This window comes from Rousettus aegyptiacus, unplaced genomic scaffold, assembly GCF_014176215.1.
Source record: "Rousettus aegyptiacus isolate mRouAeg1 unplaced genomic scaffold, mRouAeg1.p scaffold_m13_p_3, whole genome shotgun sequence".
Taxonomy (NCBI): domain Eukaryota; kingdom Metazoa; phylum Chordata; class Mammalia; order Chiroptera; family Pteropodidae; genus Rousettus; species Rousettus aegyptiacus.
The window spans coordinates 32,071,208-32,095,405 of record NW_023416306.1 but is presented as its reverse complement, the minus strand read 5'-3'; the positions used below and the strand labels follow the sequence as shown (position 1 = coordinate 32,095,405).

Below are 24,198 nucleotides of genomic sequence, written 5' to 3'. Positions count from 1 at the left end.
GCAGGAAGGACTCAGAAGTACACAATGAATCTGGAAAACAGAGTCACTGGTGAACTTGACAAGAACAATTCGAGTAGATTTTTAAGGGCAAAAGCCAGTTTACAGTAGAATAAATGTTTATTTATTCATCCCAATGTGCAGTGGGTGACTACTGGGGTGTACTTGGTAGTTGGATCTAAAGGGAAGGACAGAAAGAGAAGTTAAGGCTTTTTAAGTTTTCCCAAGTACTTAGAGCTCTATTGGTATACAAAGCATTTAGTGTTGTGATTCACTTGCATGTGCTTTACATATGTGATAGAGTAGAAATTACTGCAAACAATTAACAGAAGGTGAATTACGTGATAGATATTCAGTATATAACAAGTCTTCAGTAAGTATCATCATGGTGGTGACAGCCATTTAGGATTCACCCACAGTGGATAATTTCTTCTTCATGCAAGGTCACCCATTCCCCATAGCTAAAGATTAGAGTCCTGAGGTCATTTGGGCATTTCTGCAACATCGAATGGGAGTTTCTCAAAATGAAAGTCCCTCCACTTTGCATAGAATCTCTGTGCTCCAGTTGCAATATCCTCTACCACGAAACTTTCAATTTTTATAAATGGAATCTCAAACATCTTATACTTCACACAGATTCCCCAGTCATGGCAGCAGTCTTGTCTGGCACAGAATATCTTTGCTTTCTTCTCGAAACTCTCAAATTTCTTTGGTTTGGGGTGTGATTTTCTCACAAAGCACTCCTTGAAAGCCTCTCCCACCACGGTGTAATGGCATTCCTGCAGATGAAGGGATCAAATAATGTGCAAAAGAGAACATTAGAATCAGTATGTAACCGTGTTAAAAAAAAAACAAAACAAAACTCCACAATAATACAATAATCTGAGATGAAGAACAGGTAGGAGCCCACTCATGTTACAGATGGGGAAAGAAGGATATATGGATTCGCCCCAAGGTCAGTGAAGAATTCTTACAGCCTGACTCTCAATTACATGGGTGTAGATGGAAGGGCAAGTGAGGTGATAGGGGACATCTCCTGAAGAGGAGGAGTAAGAAGTTTCCCGGCAACCTAGCTTCTTAAAGTAGCTACTCTATTCATTCAGAAACAAAAAGGGTATTTGTTTGGAGATTCGTGAAGCCTGAGTTCACCAGTGGCCTGACAGGCATAACCCAAAAGACACAGCAAAGAACAACAAAGGATCACTGTGGACAACAAAGGGTCACTGTGGCTCTGAACAGGGTCTAGGACTGATATGTCCACAGGCCCCACCCACAGTCAGCTTTAGAGTAAACCTGAAAAAACTCCACACTGCACAGAACAAATGCAGATCTGATATACTAGTCCCTCGGGAAAACTTACAGTCTAAAAGGGCTATTTTCAACAGAAAAATCGCCCCAATTGGAGTTAAAGAAACAGACTTAAAAAGGCCTGGGAACTTGTTAGTATCACCCCTAATATGCTTTCAGCTTTCTGAAGACCAAACAAAATTCTGAAATAATAACTCATCATCTGAACCGGCCCACGCACTCCACCCGCCCCTCCATCTGCAGTGGTAGAGTTACATCCAGTTTTTGTCTTTGGAAACTTTTCTAACCCTTATCTAAAAGTATATGGAAGGCTAACCTGTAGATATCATGTTTTGCAAATTAGGAGATATTTTGTTTTCAGTATATAAGTGATCCATATTCCAAAAAGAAAGTTCAGAAAATATTTTTAAAATCATGGAATATCATTATGAAATATCAATACATTTTAGTTTGTTTCCTTTAATCTTTTTTCTGTACAAAGTGTTTTGATTTATGTTGGTGGTGGTGAAGGTGGTATTGCTGATATTACTTCATACAGCTATAATCATAACATATTTACAATTTTGTATCCTGGTTATTTTTTCCACTTTACCATTAGTTTGTAAGGAGTTTTTCATTATACTATATAAGCTTCATAATCATTTTGTTTAATACACTTTACTTTGGAATAATTTTAGATTTACAAATAAGTTGCAAATATAGTACAGAGAATTCCTGTATACCCGTCACCCAGATTCCTTTAATGCTAACATCTTACATATCATAGTACATTTGTCAAAACTGCAAAATTAATATCAGCACATTACTATTAGCTAAACTACAGATTTTACCACTTTTTCCAGTAATACCCTTTATCTAGTCTAGGATCTAATTAGGAAACCACACTACATTTAGCAAACCATTATTTTTAATGGCTACATAATATTTAATTAAGTGGCTGTGCAGCAGTTTTTAAAACAATTTCTTTATTATTTAACATTAAGGGTTTCTTTTTAACTGTTGAGCTTTTGTAAAATACATGTACCATGACTATGATAACCAGAATAACGGTATTCTTACTATAAATACCTTACTGATAGTAAGCTTTAATTAGTGCTAAAAAATGACTCGGTGCTGTGAAAAAGGCTGCTTACCTCCACCACTCTTATATCAGCTGTATAACAGGCAAAGGCTTTGCATTTGCTACAGAGAAGTTTTTTATTTTTCTTATCGAGTATAGGTTTTACTTCTCTTTGACTATCCCTGATGAATTTTTCATGAATCTGAATCTGGCAAATCTACATGGGAAAAAACAACACATCATAAATGTGATTTGAGTATAACTAGGATATATATAATCATTCGTTCTTTATTTATATACAACTTCCATGACCATACCTGTCTTTGTTTATAAAAATCCCATAGATAATTTTATTGATCTTACCCTCTTTGTTAGTCAACATTTAACTGTGGCCTCCAATTAGTCTTTTAATTTCCTCATCAAAGATGCCCATAAAAGCATAAAAGATGTTCATAAAATAGTTATGTGAACCATGCTTTCTACTTTAATAGCTGATAAAACTTAAAACATCCTTCACAAATAGACATATGATATGAAATGACTGTTTCAGACATAATTACAACCACTTCTAGGGCATAAACCCATTGAATGGAATAACAGGCATAAAATCTTTTTCTCTCTCCCCCATCTGACCACAGAGTATTACTGAATTACAGTAAAGTATGACTGCATTCTATTTCAAAATTTAGTCTTTGGCTAAGTACAACTAAGAATGCTGGACATTATATTTAAAATAAACATAAGGAGATTCTAAAAAGTGGAGAGAGAAAAGCAGACCAGCTAGGAACCTCAGGACTCTAGGAACAACATGGCAGTAAGTTTTCTGGGTTTTCTTTTCATCTCATATATCCCAGATTGGAGATGAAGAAGCTGGCGACCAGAAATGCCTATGAGCACAGCTTGTTACCTGTGAAGGGGATAAAACTCATGCCATGGGGATTAAAGCTAATAGGGTTTTAAAGCCTTTACTGGTAACATCCCCACAGACTACAAAATGGGGAGGTGGCTCAGTGAAAAACCTCTATCCTTTACTAAAATTAAGGAGAAAAATTAAGAGAAACTAAAGAATTTCCCTTCTCATGAAAATGTGGAAGAAGTGTTTTTAAATATTTTAGTCTCCAAACTTTAGGAAGAAATGTTATTTAAAATGAGTAAAACGCTGACATAAAGTTGTATTTTTGTCCTAAAAAAAATGGTGTTGATTTGCTTTACGTCACTGTTTCTCAATACTTTTTGAGCATAGGTATTATAAGTTTTTAAAATTATGGACACTGTGAAATTGGCCTACTAGATCGTAAGGTTCACCTTTATGAAGTTAAAGGATAGCCCCATGCCTCTGTCCAACAATAACTCTCATTTTTTTGAGCACTTATTTTACGCCAGTCACTGTGCTAAGCAATGCACACATCTCATTCTATCCCCAAAACTGCCCTGTGAGTTAAATACCATTACTATTCCAACTTTCCAAATAAGGAGACTGACGATTTAAAAGACACACCTTGTAAGTGGCAAAATTAGTACCGGAACACCTAATTTCAATGTTAAAGCTTAAACTCTCTCCCAGCCTTGCAGTATTCAACATTTCCAGAGATTCAGAGGTGAAAATCTTTGCAGAGTCTGGGGAAAGTGTGAGTGTGCCTGCCTGTGTGGGCACGTTCATGCATACACACGTGTACATGCACAAACACATGCCTGTGTGTGTGTGTGTGTCTTTTTTTTCCCCCAATTTGCTTCCATGCTTCAGTGTTATAAAGGAAATTACAATAAAATGTAGTCACTACCAAGAGGCTGAACCAAACTCTAAGGCACGCATTATTACCCATGGCTACATTGAAGCATTCCGACACCTTCACAGTGCAATGGGAGCCTTTTTTTGAGGACTCCAGATGTTAGAAAGAGAGAGTATTGTGGAAAAGATTAAGAAGGGCTCTGTCCTGTAGTGTTAGGGTGCTGTTCTCAAGATGAACTGTCAACTTAAGAGCAATTCTAGGTCAGTTTGCCTAAAAACATAACTTTAGGTATTAGCATTAATAAAATATATTTTAATCTCATTGAGACTTAAAAACAGAATTAATTTGATGTTCACTGCGGATAAATTTTTAAGCTTAAACTTGCTGTTCTAATACAAAGCTCAGAGCCATCTGATAAAATGTACCGACCATGCTCATGCTCCCTGTTTGTTAGTTATGGTCAGATTCTAAAAGAGTAGCACAGATGAAAAGACTTACCTTTTCTTTAAATACTGCTTCATCCAATGCCTGAAGTCTTAAAATGGAGTCATTCATCATTTTTTCTTTGTATATGTTTGTTTTTTCTTTTTCAATTACATCAGAATTACTAGTCAGAAGGAAGCACTTGCTACCTCTTGCTCTTCCTCTGCCTGTCAGAAAACAAATATTTTATTTGGTGTCTTTGATGTAAAACTCTGATAAATCTGATAATAGGTAAGCAAAGGAATAGGGTGTACCTAAAATTTAATTTTGGTCACTTAATCCCACTTTCTAGGAAAGCTAAGCTGTTAGGGCATGGACTTAAATGCAGGTGGGCACCTGAGCATTAAACATGTAGATAAAACTAGGAGCCCACCTTAGACTGGTTTCCTTGGGGTCTCCATGGTGCAGTGTGATCAGTCAGACATATTATCAGAAACACTGCTTTAAAACAATCAGACATAAACCCTCAGGCTAACACTGTGAGGGCTCTAAGATGAATAATAAACAGATCCTTTTTCAAGAGCCTTCTAGGAAACGGGGAAATGAGATATGTTCACAATCACCAGAATATAGGTAGAAAATGAGAAGTGCTGACAGATAGATATAAAAGATTATGGACATTTAAAAGAGAGATTATTTCCAGCTGGAAGAATTAGGGATAGGTGACAAAGAGGCAGGGGAAGAGGTAAAATGAAAATCATCCTTCAACAAGGGAAAAATGAAGTCGGGTTGGCTGAAGTGAATAATGAATAATGGGGAAAATGAGAAATAAAGTTGGAAAGATAAGAGGATGCTGGATTTGAAAACCCTTTAACATCAAGTAAATTGGGGAACCACTGGAGTTTCTATATAGGGAAATGACATGCTCAGTAAAGGTAATGTGGCAGCTGTTGTTATGGAAACTGAAAAAAGGGAGACTAGTAAAGAGGCTATCTAGTTCAAGTGGGACAGGCAAGCTCCTTGGAGTACAGGGAGCCCATTGGCACCATAAGTATGAAAGGCCCACACGCTGACTGCCAAAGTCTCAATCCAAATGAGAATTTTCCTTCCGTAAATATATCAGTCAATGTTGGTCAAATAAACAGTATTCATTGTGAACAAGAATTCAAATAGGGTATATGTTAGTGAACAAAACTGTGGCCACTCAATCCTGATTAAGTAAACTGCCTTTAGGGCCAGTGATATCACAGACCACTGTGCCATAAGTCATACACCCGAGCATGGCTCAGTAAAGGAGAAAGGCTGAAGTGACAGATATCCACAAATCAGACAAATCGGCAGCTACTTCATAATGGTATCGAAGCTTCTCTCACCTCTGGTTTGGATCATTGTGATGACATTGCCCACGTACTCATACAGGATGACCAGATTGCACTGAGCAATGTCAATGCCTTCATCAGCAACTGAGGTGGCAATCAGAATCTTGCTCTCTCCACTGGTTTTGAATGTATGCAATACACCTTTCTGTGCTGGGAGGGTCATTCCTGTGTCAAGGCCAGAAGGCATTATACAACTTATCAAAGAGGGAATTTTACTCTTAAAAAAAATAGCTATTAATTATGGAATGCTTATTACATGCCAAGTACTGTGATAAGTGCTTTATATTCATGATTTCTCAACATGCTAGGCAGTAGGGCCTATTCTTACCTTTATTCTAAGGAGGACATTTAGGGGGGCCGCAAGACTGCCAGAGTTCAAATTCCAGCTGTGGCATTTACTAGCTGCGTGGCTTTATTCATGTTGCCTCAAAACAAAATATATATATTTTTTCTTTTGCAAAAATATTAACTAATCATAATGCCTCTGCATGTATATAGGAGTTTACAGCTGACAAAACATTTTCACATCTACCTCCTTATTGAAACTTCACAAAGCCCTCTTAGGTTGATGTGGCTAAGTGTTATAATTTCCCTTTGTAGATGAAGACCTTGAGGTTTTGAAAGTATGGTAAATCAACAGTCTAGTTTGCAACAGAACCGGACCTTGAATTTTTAAGTCTAGGACCCTTGATTGATACAGGAATTAAAAAAGAATTTGAATATATCCTATATATTCTTATATATAGTATACTATATATAAATACCTATGTTCTGTTTTGTTTTGCCACGTCCAGTCAATATGCCAGGTTTTAGAAAGCTAAGTTTAGGATTTTCTTCTATCCATTTCTTTAAAGCCTGAAAATGAAAAGCAGTTGAACACTATTTGTATGCCATTCGTATTAATTCAATATTGAAATATATTCGAGAAGAAAAAAATTTTAAGCTAGTATACAGTTTTCAGACTGACAAACCTGAGAACAAAAGCTTCTTGAAATTGAATTCTATGCAATAATTAACTATAAGATATAAATCTTTGTGATATGAGATAGTTTAATCTCTGAGATTATTTTTCAAATAATAAAAGCATAGTTCAGAATAGTGGGTATGTAGAACTAATAAGAGAATTTAGCAAGATCTTAGATCACGAGATCAATATACAGAAATCAGTTGTATTTCTATATACCAGCAACAACAAAAAAAGGTTAAAAGCACCATTTACAACAGCATTAAGAAATACATACTTAGGTATAAGTCTAACAAAATATGCCCAGCGTCCTTATAGTGTAAATAACAAAACACTGATAAAAGGAACCAAAGAGCCCTCAATGATCTCCACCTTCTGGTATTCAGATCCTCGTGTCCCCTCCCCCCAAGTGTGAACTGAACTCACTGACTTGTTTCTAATGAATAAAATATGACAAACATGATGGGCTATCACTTCCAAGCTGAAGTTATAAAATGATGGTGACCTCCATTATCAGGTACCTGCTCTCAGTCTCTCTAGGATCACTCACTCTAGGGGAGCCAGCTGCTCCGCTGTGAGGCAGCCCTGTGGAGAGGCCCACATGAATGAGCTTGGAAGCACATCTTCTGAGATCTGCCAACAGCTATCTAAGTGAGGCCGAAAACTGATTGATTCTCCTAAGTCAAGCCTTAAGATGACTGCAGCCATAGCCAACACTTGATTGCAGTCTCATGAAAGACTCTCAGTCAGAAACACCCAGTTAAGATTTTCCAGCTTCCTGACCCATAGATATTGTAAGATAATAGATGTTTGTTGTTTCCAGCCACTAAGTTTTTGGGCAATTTGTTATCAGCAATAGGAAACCAATACCGAAGTCCTATATAAATGAAGAGATATATAATCTATAGTCATGGCTGAAGGTGATATAATTAAGATGTCATTTCTCCTCAATTTTACTTAAAGATTCAATGCAATCCCAAAAGAAATCCCAGCAGATATTTTCATAGATGTGGACGAACTGATTCTAAAATATAAATGGAAAGGCAAAGGAAGATAGCTAAAACAATTTTGAAAAAAAGAAAAAGGTTGGAGGACTCATGCCACCTAATTTCAAAACTCATTATAAAGCTACAGTAGTCAAGACAGTGTGGGATGAGCGGAAGGACAGATGTATAGATAAATAGAATAGAATGGAGAATACAGAGATACAGCCACACAAATACAATCAGCCGAGTTTTGAAAAAGTTACAAAAGCAATTCAATAGAAAAAGGATAGTCTTCTCAACGACAGTGCTGAAACAACTGGATGTTCGCATACCAAAAGAAACAAAAAGCACCTCAACCCACACTTCAAAATGGGCTGTTGACCTAAATGTAAAATGTAAAACTGTAAAACTCGAGAAGATAACAGAGAGCAAACCTTCATGGGCATGGGTAAGCAAAGGGCTTTTAGATACAATACCAAAAGCACAATCCACACCAAAAAATTGATTAACTGGACTTCGTCAAATATTAAAACTTTCAGTCTGGAACAAGTACTGTTAAGAGAATGAGAAGACCAAAAGAAAAATGTTCAAATCGCATTCCTGACAGAAGATGTTTTTGTCAGAATATAAAAAAAGAACCCTCAAAAACTCAACAATAACATGATAAACGATCCAATTAAACCAACTTTTGAAATGGGCAAAAGAGGTGAAGACATCTTTTTCTTCACCAAAGAAAATATATGGGTAGATAATAAGTATATACAAAATGCTAGACTATACTAGTCATTAGTGAAATGCAAATTAAAACCCTAGTGATATATCACCATATTTCCACAGAATGGCTAAAATATTTTTAATTGACAAAAATAATTTTTAAAAGTATTAAGTGCTTGCTCTACAGGTATCAAGACTTATCATAAACTAATTAAGACAGTGAGGTGTTAGTATAAGGATAAACTACCAAATAATCAGAATAGAATATAGAACCTAGAAACAGACCCACACATATGTGGACACTTGTCTGCAGAGCACTAAAGAAAGGATAGTCCTTTCAACAAAATGGTACTAAGTCAATTTGTTATCCACAAGGAGGAAGAAGCTTACATCCACAAGTGCTCTGGTTTTCACAAAGAGAATGGTTCTAGTCTCTGGGTTTAAGTGGTACTCCTCTTGCAAGACGAAGGAGAGGTCTTGGAGTTTAGGGTTCTCGTTGCTGGGATCCATGGAAATGCTTTCTAGTTCTTGCAGCTTTTCTGCAAAAGGAGAATGTTTTATAAATAGCTGATAAATTCTAGAAATTTAGAAAACATTGTGACCTTCAGCTATCGTTCAGTTAATCTCTCAATCTTTGACCAGAATTTTAGTAGCACATCACTGGGTTACATATATGTATAGCAAATACTTCAGTGTAGGCCAAAAACAATTATTAATGGTAATTACCTTTGGGAAAAAAATTGGGGGGAAGAGTAAGGAAGGCTTACTTTTCATTTAATATCTGCCTATATTTTTCTTAATATGAGAGATGCAGAATTATGAGCTATTTGGGCTTTTTTCTTTTTACAGAAGTATCTATAAATTATAGCATTTTTAATATCATTGAAACACACTTAGGTATTTTTTTAACCTTTATAAAATTACTAAAAGTAAAACCAGAAAATCTTATTATTAACCATTTCTATGAATGTAAACTTTGCAAATCCTGCTATGTTTCCTTCTTCAAAATAGGAACTAGTATAAGCAGCAGATTCTTTCCATAAGTACCAGGTTTCACTGAAGTTTAACAGTCCTGCCATCTATAGTATCTTCTTAAGCCCAGGACAACTCTCTGAGTATCACCATTTGCTAAGCAAATAAAAGTATGCTGCCACTGGATTTCATCAGCCCACTTAGCTTCCTCTTCCGGAAACACCACCCCACCTTCGAATCTCCGAGTGAGATCTTGCTCAGTCTCATCAAAACCTGCTGTTCGAACATTACGGAAGAAGTCTTTCAAGTAATCCAGAGCATCTTTCACCCGTGCATGCTCATTGATGATGAGGGCATCATTAAATTTCTGTTTAAAATGAAAGCTGAGTATTAACCAATGTTACCCCAATAAACTTAATAAAAAATAAAATAAAAACCGAGTTTCATTGTGTTTATAATGTCTACTGTGTTTGCTGTACTTACTATAGAATTAATTTTAAGAATAAACTTTTCTCAAATCTATTCCAAGTTATTTATGATGAACAGCCCCTAACTGGTGTTGTAATAAAACCTTTGAATCAAATACTGTTTTTTAAAAAAGTCTCAATTAGCTAGATCATTAATTAGAATCACTTCAGATTCTAGAATTCTACATTGGAAGAGAAAAAGAAAATTACAAGAAAAATCTACATCAAAGTTCAAAAACCAAAAAAATGAAAACAAAGCAATTTCCACATCAACCTGACTCATAATTAAGGCATTCGATTTAATCTCTTTATACATGTAAAGCTATTACTGAATTATAATTGCACCTCTGTAGAATGATGGCACTGACCACCTACCCCAAATATTCGATTAAGTTCATTAAAATTCTATAAATGCATACTATTGAGTGCATTTTAAAACATTTTTATCCGACGTGTGTATATGGCTTTATCAAAGGTAAGAAAACATATGCGTCAGGACAGGGCAATAGAAGCCGCTTATTTAACTTTAAAGACAGCGGTCACTGGTCACGTGTCTACAAGAATGCTCACCATCCCCCAATTTTTTCTAATCATGTCAATCAATCACGGGACTGTTTGAAGCACAGCATAGAACCTCTGCCTCTGTGTCCATCCTGCTGCTTCTAGTATTGTTTCAGAAAACAAAGAAGATGCTGAATGGGATAACTTTTGGAGTTTGCTTCATTAAGAACCTTCTACAAAGTTCCTAACTAGGCTGTTGGGGCCAGGATAAAAAGTTGATGTTTCATCAGCTGCCACAGCGCAGCTCCCAGTAGGTGCTACGACTAAAATATGCCTTTCCAAAGAAGCAACATACCCGCAAATGTGAAGTGTACAAAAACAGTGCTTTACAAATCCTGCTCTCTTCATCTTTGTCTGGCATCTTTAACACCATGCACTTTTTCTGAACTCCAACAATCCACTGTTCATAATTCTGTGTGCCAAAACTCCTGTTTTGAATTTGAGAGAAGTTTTCTAGAAAAAAAGAAAAAGTTTTTGTTGTGCCTTGAGTCAGTCATTTAAGTTTCTAAGCACGCCCTGCCCTCTAGTTTTCCTTCTACACAGAGTAGTCCTCCCATAACAGTCTGTGTTTTCAGAGGTCTGGGCTCTGTGCAGGGTGCTGGGGATGAAAGGATGAGTTCTTAAGCCGCTCAGTCTGTGTGTTACTCAAGGATCGGTTATCCAGGGCTCTTCAGGAAGAGCATAGCACAGTAAAAGTTACAGGCAAGAGCTACATTTCTGGGTTAAAATGCTCCTCTTTATTAACAAGAGGAACAAAGGAGGCTACCCAGACAAGTAGCACTGACATGTTTCTTTCCCAGCCTCAGCTACAAATGAAGAGGCCAGCAGCAAACTAAAGGAATCAACAAGTATTAAGTGAACTTGGGTAACTGTGGAAATAAGCTAAGCAATCTAAAATGAGCAATTTTCAGCATTTGGATTGGTGTAAAGGTGGAGGTAGGGTATTAGGGATGGAAAGAATAAGAAGGTAGAAATTCACGTCCCTCCATCCTTCTGCTACCTCCCCAATTCGGACCATGTCATAATGTTCCTGGTATTATCTAGGATGTATATATATGATGGCCTCCTAACTGGGCTCCCCACTTCTTGCCTGATTCCCTCCAATCCATTCCCCACTCAGCGGCTAGACAGAGTTTCCAAATTGGAGATGAAAAATTAGGCTGCCCCACTGCTTATGAGCCTTTATTGGATTCCTCTGTCCAAACTCCCTGCCTGGCTCGCAGGGTCCTCTGTGATCTAGCCTCCACCTGCTTCTGGTCTTCATCTTTAGACACTCCCCTTCCTATATTTCACAGGACTAATGGAAATTCCCATACTCTCTCTATTCACCTGGCCTTTGCACCTGAAGCTCTCTCTGCCTAAAACATACCTTAGTACCACCACCCACCTACCCAATCCCCTGTTGCTTTATTTTTTTTACTACTTACAAATTTTGGCTTTACCGTTATACTGGAAATTCTCTGAGGGAAGGGGCTGTGGCCCAGGGTCCATGCTATATTTCTATCACCTAGCACGCTACCTAGCAGTGAATAAATGAATAAGTAAATGAACATGTTCAAGGAACTCAAGGAACTGCTAAATCACAGGATTCAAATAGGGAAGTAGTGGAAGGTAAAACTGGAGAGATTGAGATATGCAGAACTAGATCGTGCAGGCACAGCTCAGACTGTCAACTTAGAAACTTAAAGAGCTTTGCCTGTAAGGCAAACGGATTCAAGCAGGATATTGACATAAAACTGGTATTTCAGGAAGACTAACCAGGAAATGGGGGGCTATATAGAAAAGAGCGGAGGTAAGCAAACCAGCTAGAAGGTTGCTAGAATAAGTCTTAAATCAAGCTGTGAAAGAAAAGGAAAGAGAAAAGCAAAATGAGTGAGAGAAGTTAAGACAACATGAATTATCTAGCAGACATCAGAAAGTCAACATCACCAAAACTCTAAATTCACCTTGTACCTGCCAAAGCTGCTCCTAATTCTAGAACCAGTACTGCACACTGGCATACACACAGGTACCCAAGCCAGAAGCCTGAGGGAAGTCTTCCACTCCCTTCCCTCTCTCATATCCACCCAAATCCAGTTAGCCATTAAATCTGAACACTTCCTATTGGCAGCTCTGCACAAGCCTCCTCCCTTCACCAACCCATCTCAACGACCTCTGTTTGGCCCTCTTCCTTCACTGGTATGCTTATCATATCACTAATCAGTTTAAGATCTTCAGTTGCTTGCCCTTGCTTCTAGAATAACAGTTAAACTCAGCTTGGCCTTCCAAGCCCTTCCCTGTCTGCCCCCTGCCTCTCCCTTTAGTCTCACTCCTTTCTACCACTCACACGTTAGAACGATCATGAAATGCTCACAGTTCCTAAAACTCACTGTGTGCTCTCTTCCCTCTATGCTTAATTCTTTTTCCACCTCACTTGATTATCTCTCCTTAGCTTGGCTGACTTCGAGATTTGTCCTGGGGGAAGCCTTCCTTGCCAAAATCCCCAGGTATTCCCACGGCCTCCAGTGGGTAACCCAGCCTCATGGAAACCACTCACACCTGATTCTCATTATTTGTCTGGGAGTTCCCTGAGGGCGGGGACTATGTCTTTAATCTTGTTATTTCCGTTACCTAACACAATTTCCTGGCACAGTAAATATCTGGTGAATGAATGAATAAATGAATAAAAAGGAGAAGAATAGAACTTGGTGACTTCATGAGAGAGTCTCAAAAGGAGAAAGAATCAAAGATCACTTCTAGGTTTGAATGTAAGCCATCAGGCAGAATGATGGTTTCATTCATGTAAGGGGGAAGTTGGGATGGAAAGCAAATTTGAGAGGTCAAAAAAGGAAGAAACTGTTGAAATATAATATTTTCCAGATGTGTGTGTTCAGATGGATTTACTTTGTATTTAAACAGGAAAAAAGTGGCAAGAGAAAATAAAGGAGAACTTAGAAGTTTCCTTAATAATCTGAGTAACATATAATCAAGAATGTCAGCCTCTGGTGTTGGCCTCGACACTCTGAATGAAGGAGAATGCAAACAGACACTAGTGGACAATATTTGGCTATTTCTAAATGGAGAGAATACAAAATGAGATTTATCTTACCGAGAGTTACGGTATCAAGTTGGTCAAAGATACTCTTTGCCAGACCCTCTATCTCCCTCATCAGCTGAGAGATGATGCATTTAAATTTGTTGGTAGTCCGTGATTCCACTTTCCTGAAAACTAAAGCCATCAAAAGAAAGTAAGTATTTTTCAGAAAGAACACATCAGAATTCAAAGTGGGTATGTCTAAACTTCTGTTACTTCCTCTATAAAACCTGAGACTCCAAGCTCACAAGGAGGCAGTGTAGATGCTAAAACAAATGCTCAAAAACCTTGTAACAGCTCCCTCCTACTGCTTAAAGCACTGATTCTAACATCTCTGTCTTTCGTGTTCTGGGTCTAATCCAATTTCTCATCTGGCTTTCCTGTTACTCAACACAGAGCCTCTATTCTGATGAGGCTGGTATCCATCTTATCTGTGCAAATGCCACACTTTTTAACTTGTCCAGTTCCTTGATCCCTTCCCACCCAACCCTCAGGAGTATTCACACTGTCTCTAGCATTCGTTATTGCATTGTTTCAGCAGAAACTTATTAATGGCCTACCACGTGCCATGTTCTGGTGATAAGACAGTTGAAAAGAACACATTCCATGCTCCAGAGAGGTCTGTGTTTTTAGGGGACAGAAAGATATGTAGCCAATAACCACAGGAGAGTGCTGTAACCTAAATATGTACAAGATCATGGAGGGGAGGGAAAGGAATCTCAAATTCTTCCACAGGAGGTGGTGGTGTGGGATAAGCAGGAGAAGAGGAAAGGAAGAAGCAAACACAATCGTGTACAAAGGAGGACAGCATGGACAAAAGCTTAGAGAGAGAGATCACATGACATATTCGAGGATCCCACAGGAATGTAACATGGTTGCATTTGTGGGAAGTGGAAGGAGATGGAGCTCAGAGGGCAGGGGGACCATATAATGAAGAAATTTGTACTTGATACTAAAAAGTTTAGTTTGGGCACTATCTCTAAACCCCTTATAGGCAGCTCCCAGAAAGGAATTTAACTGCCCTTTCCCCTACTATTTCATGTGTTTGTTCTACCTTATATTCATACAGTCATATGCTATTCAGGGAGCAAGGATGAAGTCATGTCTATCTTCTCTCCCCTCTCACTCTTGCTGGGTTAGTATAGCGTTGGGACCCAATAAACATTTGTGAGTCAATTTTATTTAAAAAAACATATTCTGATCTTTTGCGCAAAGACATGATGAGTTCAGATTTCATTTCAACCAAAATGACTAGCTACATATCGAAATAATAATGGCACAGTAGCCTTTTCAGGCGTGAAACACAGGGAAGGACTGAGCTCCGCTCTTGGCTGTTTACATACTTAGATTTTCTCATCGCCTCTCTCTGATTGTTAGTATTTTTGTAAGAGTTTTATGGAATGGAAGAAGTAAGAATGTTTGCTTTCTCCAGGCCATTCCTGAGGTTTATTCATTGCTTGGGGAGAGAGCTCAGCTGAAGAGAGAGACCCAAAATGTGATTATTTGCAAAGTTTGGGGTTTGGAAACAAAGTTTCTACTAAACAGAGGTAAAAATTCATTTTCATCCAAATGGCTGTGAACTAGGAATAGCAGGGTATAACGAAGTTCCAAAGGGCATGTAACTGGATTCCACTTACACTTCTGGGGCTTATAAACAACTTCCTCCAGTTCCTCCAAGTTGTCTTTGACTGTTGCTACCACTGATACGTCAAGAGAAGCACACAGTTTACAGATATATTCCAAGGCTTCACTTGTGCTTTTGGCATCCCCAACGCCAACCGAGGCAGTCAGCCCAACGACCTGTGAAGAGCATTCCAAACTGTTAAATGTCTGAGAAATACAACCCCCCATGTAACTCTCTTCTACTAAAGTAGGTTTTTTCCCCCTAACTTCAGATAAAGAGCAAGAACATTTTTTCTGAAATTCACAATGACATCACATATGGAAAGGTCCCCATTCAGCAAAGCACTGAATAAACGCAGGAGTCACGAAGCATCAGCTGAACACAAATCAGCACAGAAATAAAGAGAGGAAACCCTTTCAAGGTAGGACTTCTCTCTTCCTAACCCTTGTGTCCCCATGATGTATAGAACAACACACTGAAAAGAACTGAAACAAGACACACTTCCATTCCAATCTCAGCCATGTCACACTGAACAAGCATCTTCAGCTCTCTGTAAAGTTGGGTAACAATAGCTATTTAAAATGATATCTGTGTGAATTCAGTATTATGTATTTGTAAAGACTTTAGCTTAATGGTCATCTTATAAATATTTCTATCTAATAGCCATTGAATAAATACTGAATAATTGGCTCATTAGCAAGGAAACTAGTCAACTACCTTTTTTTTTTTTTTTTCTAGAAGAAAAAGCTGTAAGAAATGTGATTGCTACTGAATTTTGTCTATGGGCACCATACTGAATTTCTTCTAACCTGTGTTTCCTAAACAGGTAATTATAAGGGCTAAAGAACTTAACACAAATGTGAGATTGGTATATTATAAATTCATGATTTCCAACCTCATTTGGGCCCCCAATCTGACCCATCAATTCTTCTGTGTACTCCTCTTAGGTCTCTCTCTCATTTCAAATCTTCTCCATGCACCTTGAGCTCCCTCTCTCATCTCCATCTTGATTATTCTCAGCAAATGATCTATCTATATCTCTCACATTCAAGAGAAAAGAGAGGTTATATTCCAGGAATTCCCTATCCTTTCTGCTTTCATCTCGACTCTCCATCTTGACTCTTTTCGCACCCTCCCTTCTAATGACACCAAAGTGGTGTTCCGTCTACTCTCCCGTACTAATCCATCTTCTTGCCTACCTCTCCCACTCTCTCTGGTCTCTCCTGGCATCCCGTTCCATCAGTCATTCCCTCTCTCCTATTCTTCCTCACCTACTGCTATTCACTACTTCATATTCTATAGTCAAGTGATATGAAGAGCGTCAAGATTCTTGAGCACACCATGTTCTTTCATACTTCTGTACCTCTGGACAAACAGCAGCCTTTAATGAAAATCACCCAACTATTTACCTTATAAACTTTTGTTAGTCTTTTAGGTCTTGCCTTACTTTCACAGCACACTTAGGAACTCTTACTTCTGACTGCACCTTGTACTCACCTCCACAGTGTGCCATCATGATAAATTATGATCTAATTCTTGCATATTTGGCTCCCTACGAAACTTAAGCTGTTTGAGGGCAAGGACTATGTCTTTTTATATTTGTATCACTGAATACATATCGGTTAAGTGGATAAATGAATGAATGAATCAAAATTAATCAATGAGTTATACAATATGGACTTAGGACTTGAGAAGGACATCTTCACCGGGGCTAGTGGGGATGGGGGCGGGGAGGTCAAGAGGATTTAGGAATATCACCGCTCTTCTGAGGACCCATCGGACTTTGCAGATACCTGAGGCAGTGAGTCTGAAGATCCTCCAAGTTTCTGATCTAAATAATTAAACATGATCATATTGTAAGGATGGTGTTTACTGGTGTTGTGGCACTCGTCAAATATCATCAAAGTAAAGACTGAGAGTGATGGAACAGTCCTATTTTTAAGGCTGTTCACAAGAATCTGTGGAGTTAAGATGATGATGTCATTGTCCTCAATAATCTGTTCCACGGAGACACTCTCAGCTGTTATTCCAGAAATGCCTGAAACTTTGTACCTGGAAAATGACGAAAGTTGCCTGTTACTAACTACAGTGTGAATGAGGAACCACAAAAATAAGAAATACTAGATCAGAACATCAATTGATTAAATTCTCCCTAAGTCCAAAAGGAGACAAGTGCTTAGCACAGAGACTCACACATGGGTAAGTGATCAATAAATGCAAGCTAGTTAAAATTGCTAGTGGTATATATTAATCGTTTCAAGCCACTGAGAAAGAAAAAGTATCTAAAGAATAATATTAAATGAATTATAAAATCACTAAAAAGTTAAATGTGCCATTTAAATATGAAGTTTATCTCAAGTCATTTATTCACTCTCTAAGAGCTAACCAAAGGAGTTTAGGATTTCGGGTATATCTAACAAAAAAGACCTAAATCCATGACGGAATTATATCTAGACCATATAAAAAGCTCAATCTATTATAATTGTTTGGTTTTTATTTTTCATGCCTACAGCACCTGGTCTATCCTAGGTGGTCTCCCATCCAAGTACTAACCAGGCCTGACTCTGCTTAGCTTCCAAGATCAGACATTGGCCCTGTTCAGCGTGTCATGGCCATAGACTATGGACTATTGCTCCACTGGGGTGTGAACCCAGGACCTTCTGCATCTAAAGCAGACATGCTAACCACCACACTACAGAATTACATTTAATTATTATAAATTTTTGAATAATGGTTTTCCAAAAACAAAACAAAGCAGGAAGTACATGAATTACATGAAGCTAGAGAAAAAGAAATTGGGTCAACTGTTATACCTACCCACGTCTTTCAAAATAGTCTGAGAACACGGATTTCTGCTGTTCATACACTGGAATTTGATTAGCAAAAAACACAACCTTCCCTTTTTGTCCTTGTGGAAATTTCTGAAGATGATGTTCACATATAAGAAATGCAACAAAGGTTTTCCCACAACCTTTAACATATAAAGAAAAAGAAAACATGTAACTAATATCATGCTAAAATATTTCTGTAGAAAGGTAATTATTTTTGACTCTCCTAAAACTACTGTGCAGACTAGTAAGTTGGTAATGTGGCTGAGTTCACAATGTCAGAATTTGCACTGTGACTCAAAAATATCAAGCCATATCCTAGGTAATATGTACTCAGTCATGGCCTGAAACAAGCTAAACGATGGTATTTTTCTTTTTCCTGATGTTCCTTAAAATACCTTGAGATTATTAATGGGATGGTTTTCTCAAAAGACAAATGGAACAAGGAAAAAACTGAAACTTGGCCATTTTATCCAGTATTCAATAAAAGAAATTAAGAAACAAATCATATAAGTAAGTAATGGCAATCAGCTTACCAGTAGGAGCGCATATTATTGTGTTTTTTCCGTTCTTAGCAGGCAAAGCAAGCTCTAGTTGGTAATCTCTTGGCTTTATTGGGCTGTGAGTATGAGACACTTCTGAAACACAAAAGGAACAAAATTACCCAATAGTTACTACTTTCAGGAATCAAGGCAATAGTTATCTATTGTCAAATAGACAGGAATCCCAATTTTAGCAAGGGCCTCAAGCAGGAGAGTTTAGAACCCTGTCTCCTGTTAACCATTTCAGCTTCTCCATTGATTGGAAGTTCAGAATTCTCCATCAATGACAAAGTGCTGATGGCAAGAAGGAAAAAAAAAAGAAAAAAAAGAAAAAAAACCAGAAAAAATCAAATGGCTTAATTCAGGGCAAGATAGGTGGCTATCAGTTAAAGGAAATGCTACATGGAACGAACAAATAGCAAAAAATCCCTCCAAGATCTCTGAAAACAGCAGACTGTAAATAGTAAATTCCTAAAGAAACCTCTTATTGAAGAGCAACTATACTTTGTAATTCTGCTCTCACATGGTATTTTCTTTCAACAGAACCAGAAATTTAAAAAAGTAATCAGAGGCTTTTTCTCACTAATAGATAAGTATATAGAATGTAAAGAACTACAAAAGACCTTGGAAATCACTATTGAGTACAACCTATTCATTTTTTTAAAAAAGGGAGAATTTCTGAAACATTAAGAGAGTTCACTAAGGACTTTTAAATGTAAGAAAAGTTCAAAGCAACTTAAATTTATTGATTTTATTCTGGTCGCAGAAGTAATCTGTAAATTTAATTCTTGTGGTATTATCATCAAGTCACATCTTTCTTCTAACACTACTTATTATCAATCATAATTTCTTCCCTGATGCCCTTTGTAAATAACGTTTTACTATAACTTACTATGCAACTTTCTGGTCTCCTCATGAAAATATCCTTCTAGAAATATAAGGTGGGCCTTAGAAGGCCACAGCTAACTTACACAGGTCTTTGTATGAATTAGGAAAAGTGCCCCTCAATGCAGTTTGACAAACAACACAGGCTGGATCTCAGCCTCCACTCAACCTCCCAGCTGGGCACATACGTGCAGTGCACAGATTTTATCAGCTTACACTGGGATCCTAAAAAGAGATTGAGCAAGTAACTCACAAATCGTAGAAGTATTTCTTTCGAAAGCAAATCTGATTTTGGAATTCGTAGACATTCGGTTTCTGGAAGAACTCTATGTGCATTTTCAATGTAGACATGCACATACTTTCTTAGTGATAAAAGAAGACAAAAAGAAGATAAAAAGAGGGAGAAGAAGCTGACAATAGTTATGGAAGGGAGAGAATGACATTCCTAATTATAGGAAAAAAGTATCAACTGTAATATAAATTCACTTTACTTATGTTTCCTTAAAAATCTTTTCGTAAGGCTGTGACTTCTGGCACTGAAAAACGTGTCCCTACATAAGCACTTGAAGTGCACCATCATGGAAAAGAACAAAAATGGTGCGTACCTGAAGGTGGACATGAATTCTGACTAAGATTCTGGCATTCTGGTTCTTCCTTGTAGAAAATTTGTACTTCGGAAGTTTTCATTTCCTCATCCTCAAGATCTTTCAATTCAACATCTTTTGCACCTTAATGAGACAAAAAACAGCTTAGATTTTTATGTGATCTGATTACAATCCTGATGGTGAAAGCCCTACAAAAAAGAGGCCATAATAGTATATTTTAAACTTCCATTAAGATTTCTCACAACCACCCCCTTCACCTTTCAAAAGAATTAAAAGAATCTTTTTGAGTTTGATATCTCAGTTTAGAGTTTGAACTCCAATGTCATTTCATACTTTATTAATCAAAATGTAGAATTTAAACCAGGAGTTTCGGGAGCTTGTTGGACATGCAGAGTCTGGAGCCCCTACTGAATCATAATCTGATTTTAAACAAGATCCCCAGGTGATTCACATGCATGTTAAGGGAGAGAAGCAAAGCTGAACAGATATTCACGTCTGCCATTGTTGACCTGACTCAAGAAATCAGATGTGTATTTTATACAATTTCTGGAACAACTTGTGACCTGAAGAAGCCTAGGAAAAGCAAAGACTAGATTCTCTGAAAGTTTACCAAACTCAGCCTTTAAAATAATGCTCTGAGAAGATGTTAGCTTCAGAAAGTCCAATGATGGCTCCGATATTTAATCACAATAGATTATTTTTTTCAATCCTGTTCTGGCTTCTAGGCAAGAGAACCAAGCAATTCCTATTGTGAGTCTACTCTGAAAAGGGAGTGAGTCCTTTAACTCACCTTTGAACCTTTACCTCTAGAATTTTCAGGCTATTTCTCTCATCATCTAAATGCACACAGTGAGCTCTGATTCTGCCTTCCCCAAATCCTTTGGACCAGATGGGCTAATTCTGAATGATAACAGCTTGCACTAGTCCATTTTTAGGGGTTATATGCAATCAAACTACTTCCTAGGCAAGTAGCCACTTGCCTTCCAGAATTCAGTTTCATGCTGGTCTCTAACATTAAGATTTAGCCATGGGTATCTGACTGAAGAAAAATGCCTCTGACAGTGAATGAAAAACAAGTAAGATTGAAGGAAGCCCTGAGTAGAACTATGAGGAAGGCAGAGCATGTTTTCAGATACTCCTTCCTCTCAGAGTTCTTCCTTGAATAGCCCACCTTTCTCTATAATCCACAGTTCACTGAACTTGCTTTCTTCTTTCTCCAAAGCAAGTTTCAAAGATTTAGGCCAGTTCTCCTTGTCGGATCTGAGAAGGCATTCAACCATTTTCTCTGCACCAGCCATCGGCCCCTTGTTGGAACAAACCTAAGCAAGACAAATATCGTTGATGGATCAATCATTTCGTTTTCCATTTATGAGTTTTTACTGAAGAAATACTGATTTAAGTGCTATCTGATTTAAAATCATTGTATATTATGGTTCAGTAGGTCTTCTTCATGACCAGTTTTGCTCCATCCAAGACGGTCTTTTACGATGTCTATTCCTTCGTCCTTATCCTCTACATGTTATGTCACTATGTCAAGCCAAACATTCTTACTTCCTCTGTAATCTTATATCCAATCATCATCAGCAATACTAGAAAAACAATCCATTTGACAACCACTCAGAATACTGGCATAGAGAAATATTTGGAAGGATATAACCAAATGTTAACAAATATTTTTTTCAGGGTAATGGGACTTATATGACTTTTATTATTAATCATAATAACTAAAATTTATTGAGCACTTATTACTATGTGCCAGGCATATCTAAGCACTTATATTACCTCATTTAATCCTTAGAAAAATAGAGTAATAAGATACTATTATTATTTATATTTTATACACGAAGAAATAGAGGCTTAGAGAGACTAAGAAACTTGCCTATGGTCACACCATTAGTAACTGGCTGAGGCAGCATTCTAACAAAATTTATGTGTCTAGAGTCTGAAACACTAGAGTTTATGGCTTTTTTCTTTTTATTTGCTAAACTGCTTAATTTTATCTAAATTTACGTAAAACATTCACATAAGTAATAAAATAATTTTAATTGAAAATAGGGCAAATCTGAAAAAAACTTGTCACATAATTACTCAATTCACAATTAAATGTATTTTTCTAAGTAATTCTACCTTAAATTTGTGGACTTTTGTGGACTTCAGTGATTTTTCTTAGGTTTAAAATAGTATATAAAACAGAAAACATTTTCCATTTTCAAATTATTTCCCCCAAATTCAGTACTCTAATTAAATTACCTGTATAATTTCTTCACATTCCTGATCAATTAAACATTCGGATATGTCAGGAAGGATGTCATTTGGGTTAATTCTGGTTTTAAATTCTGGCTGCAAACGCTTTAAAAGCAATCTATACTCCTCCAACTTTTCAATTTTTTGGAAATCCCAATTCTCAATGGCTTCATAAAGGCCAGAATAACCTGAAAAAAAAAAATTAGCGGTTTTTATGAGACCATCTAAAAAATACTTTGAGATTACTATCATAGGAGTCATGTGTGAATGTATAGTGATAGAACCCCCAAAATATACATAAATTGCCTTAATTATTAATGATCTTTCAAAAAGAAAACTCAATATTCGTTTTAGACACCCAACATTTCAGGTCCTCTATCAATATTTATCATCTTTTGGGAGAAAGAACTAAGGATAAATGTGAAGTCTTGTATCTGGCCTTAGTGTAAAATTTTCTTCCAAAGTACCCCCACAGACAACTTACAACCCCTGATTTGTCTTTCAATGAGTCAAATCATCATGCTATTAAATATCTTGTCAATGCAAAGTAGTAAAGAAGGTAAAAATTAATATAAATATTAATTCCTGTCCTTCAGGAGCTTACCTCCTATATTATTCAAAAAAAAAAATTAAGCACAATAAGAAATTTGAGGTGGAAAAAAATTATTTCCTACTGTAATAATCCAAGATTGCTTCACTCTAAGATTCTCTGACTTTAAGAATTACCAAGCTTGCCTGATTTTAAGGCCCACACTGTCTCATTAGGCTATAAAAAGCAGAGCAACAAAATGAGCACATGTAAGCCCACTACCCAACTTAAGAACTAGAACATTCCAATACATGTGTGGGTATGTGCCTCCGTTTCCCCCTCCTTCTATCTCCCTGCAAATATACCACTATCCTGTTTTTGATGTTTCATTCCCTTGATTTTTTTAATAGTTGCATGACATATGTTTGAATCTCTAAACAATATATGATTTAGCTTGTTTGGAATTTTATAATTAAATCCTACTAAATGTAATTTTCTTTGGCTTTTAAAAAAGCTTAATATTATATTTCTAAGCTTTCCCTGTGTTGTCATTTGAAGCTTTGTTCATATATTTTCACTGGAGTGTAATGAACCATTGCGTGAATATTTTCAAATTTATTTACCCATTCTCCTCTTCAAGGATACTGGGATTGCGTTCGATTTTGTTTTATTGCTTGCTTTTGTTACTACAAACAGTTAAACATTGAACATTCTTGTGTGAGTATTCTGAAATATATGTATAATAGTTTTTCTAGGGCACATATTTAAGAGTGAAACTTGGATAAAAGGATCTTAAACTATAGAAGATGATGCCGAATTGTTTTTCAAAATAGTTGTTTCAAGTTACACTCTGTATTGTGATATATAAGATTTCCCATGAAATGTCCTTTTCAAACCTTAACACTGTACTTAAGTTTTGCTATCTAGTAGTTATAAAATGTATCTCATTGTGTTCCTAATTTGCAATTCCCTAATTGCTAATTCGGCTGAGAATCTTTTCCGGTTTCTTAACCTTTCATGCTTCCTATTCTTTGAAATATAAGTTCATATCTTCTGCCCTGTGAATATTCTCTTTCTTTTTCTGATTGATTTTAAAGCTTTTTTAGAATATTCTATATAAAATTCTTGGGTTATTATATATTTTACAAATATCCTCTCCCTATTTGTGACTTGTGTTTTTACTTTCTTTATAGTATGCTTTGATAAACAGATGTTCTTAATGTCTTCAAATTTATCAATCTTCCTTTTACGGTTAATGCTTAAATGTCTTATTTCATAAATCCTGCCATACCCCAAGGTCATAAAAT

The 24,198-nt window shown here is 36.9% G+C and overlaps 1 protein-coding gene across 2 annotated transcripts in view; it reads right to left on the bottom strand.

The window, feature by feature from the left end:
- Positions 1-95: 95 nt before the first annotated feature.
- The window catches only part of DDX58 (DExD/H-box helicase 58), a 28,775-nt gene continuing 4,672 nt past the window's right edge, over positions 96-24,198 (bottom strand). Inside the window, exons 3-18 of one of the 2 annotated variants that reach the window (XM_036217579.1) lie at positions 22,369-22,550; positions 21,290-21,437; positions 20,119-20,241; positions 18,623-18,724; positions 18,076-18,229; positions 17,052-17,310; positions 15,272-15,434; positions 13,650-13,769; positions 10,857-11,014; positions 9,765-9,900; positions 8,952-9,100; positions 6,662-6,752; positions 5,892-6,074; positions 4,594-4,745; positions 2,439-2,582; positions 96-776 (exon numbers count right to left, since the gene is read on the bottom strand). In XM_036217579.1, coding sequence (XP_036073472.1) covers positions 480-776; positions 2,439-2,582; positions 4,594-4,745; positions 5,892-6,074; positions 6,662-6,752; positions 8,952-9,100; positions 9,765-9,900; positions 10,857-11,014; positions 13,650-13,769; positions 15,272-15,434; positions 17,052-17,310; positions 18,076-18,229; positions 18,623-18,724; positions 20,119-20,241; positions 21,290-21,437; positions 22,369-22,550 — 2,561 coding nt within the window. In that variant the 3' untranslated portion in view covers positions 96-479. The remainder of the gene's footprint in view (positions 777-2,438; positions 2,583-4,593; positions 4,746-5,891; positions 6,075-6,661; positions 6,753-8,951; positions 9,101-9,764; positions 9,901-10,856; positions 11,015-13,649; positions 13,770-15,271; positions 15,435-17,051; positions 17,311-18,075; positions 18,230-18,622; positions 18,725-20,118; positions 20,242-21,289; positions 21,438-22,368; positions 22,551-24,198) is intronic. The other variant, XM_016130339.2, reaches the window with a different exon arrangement.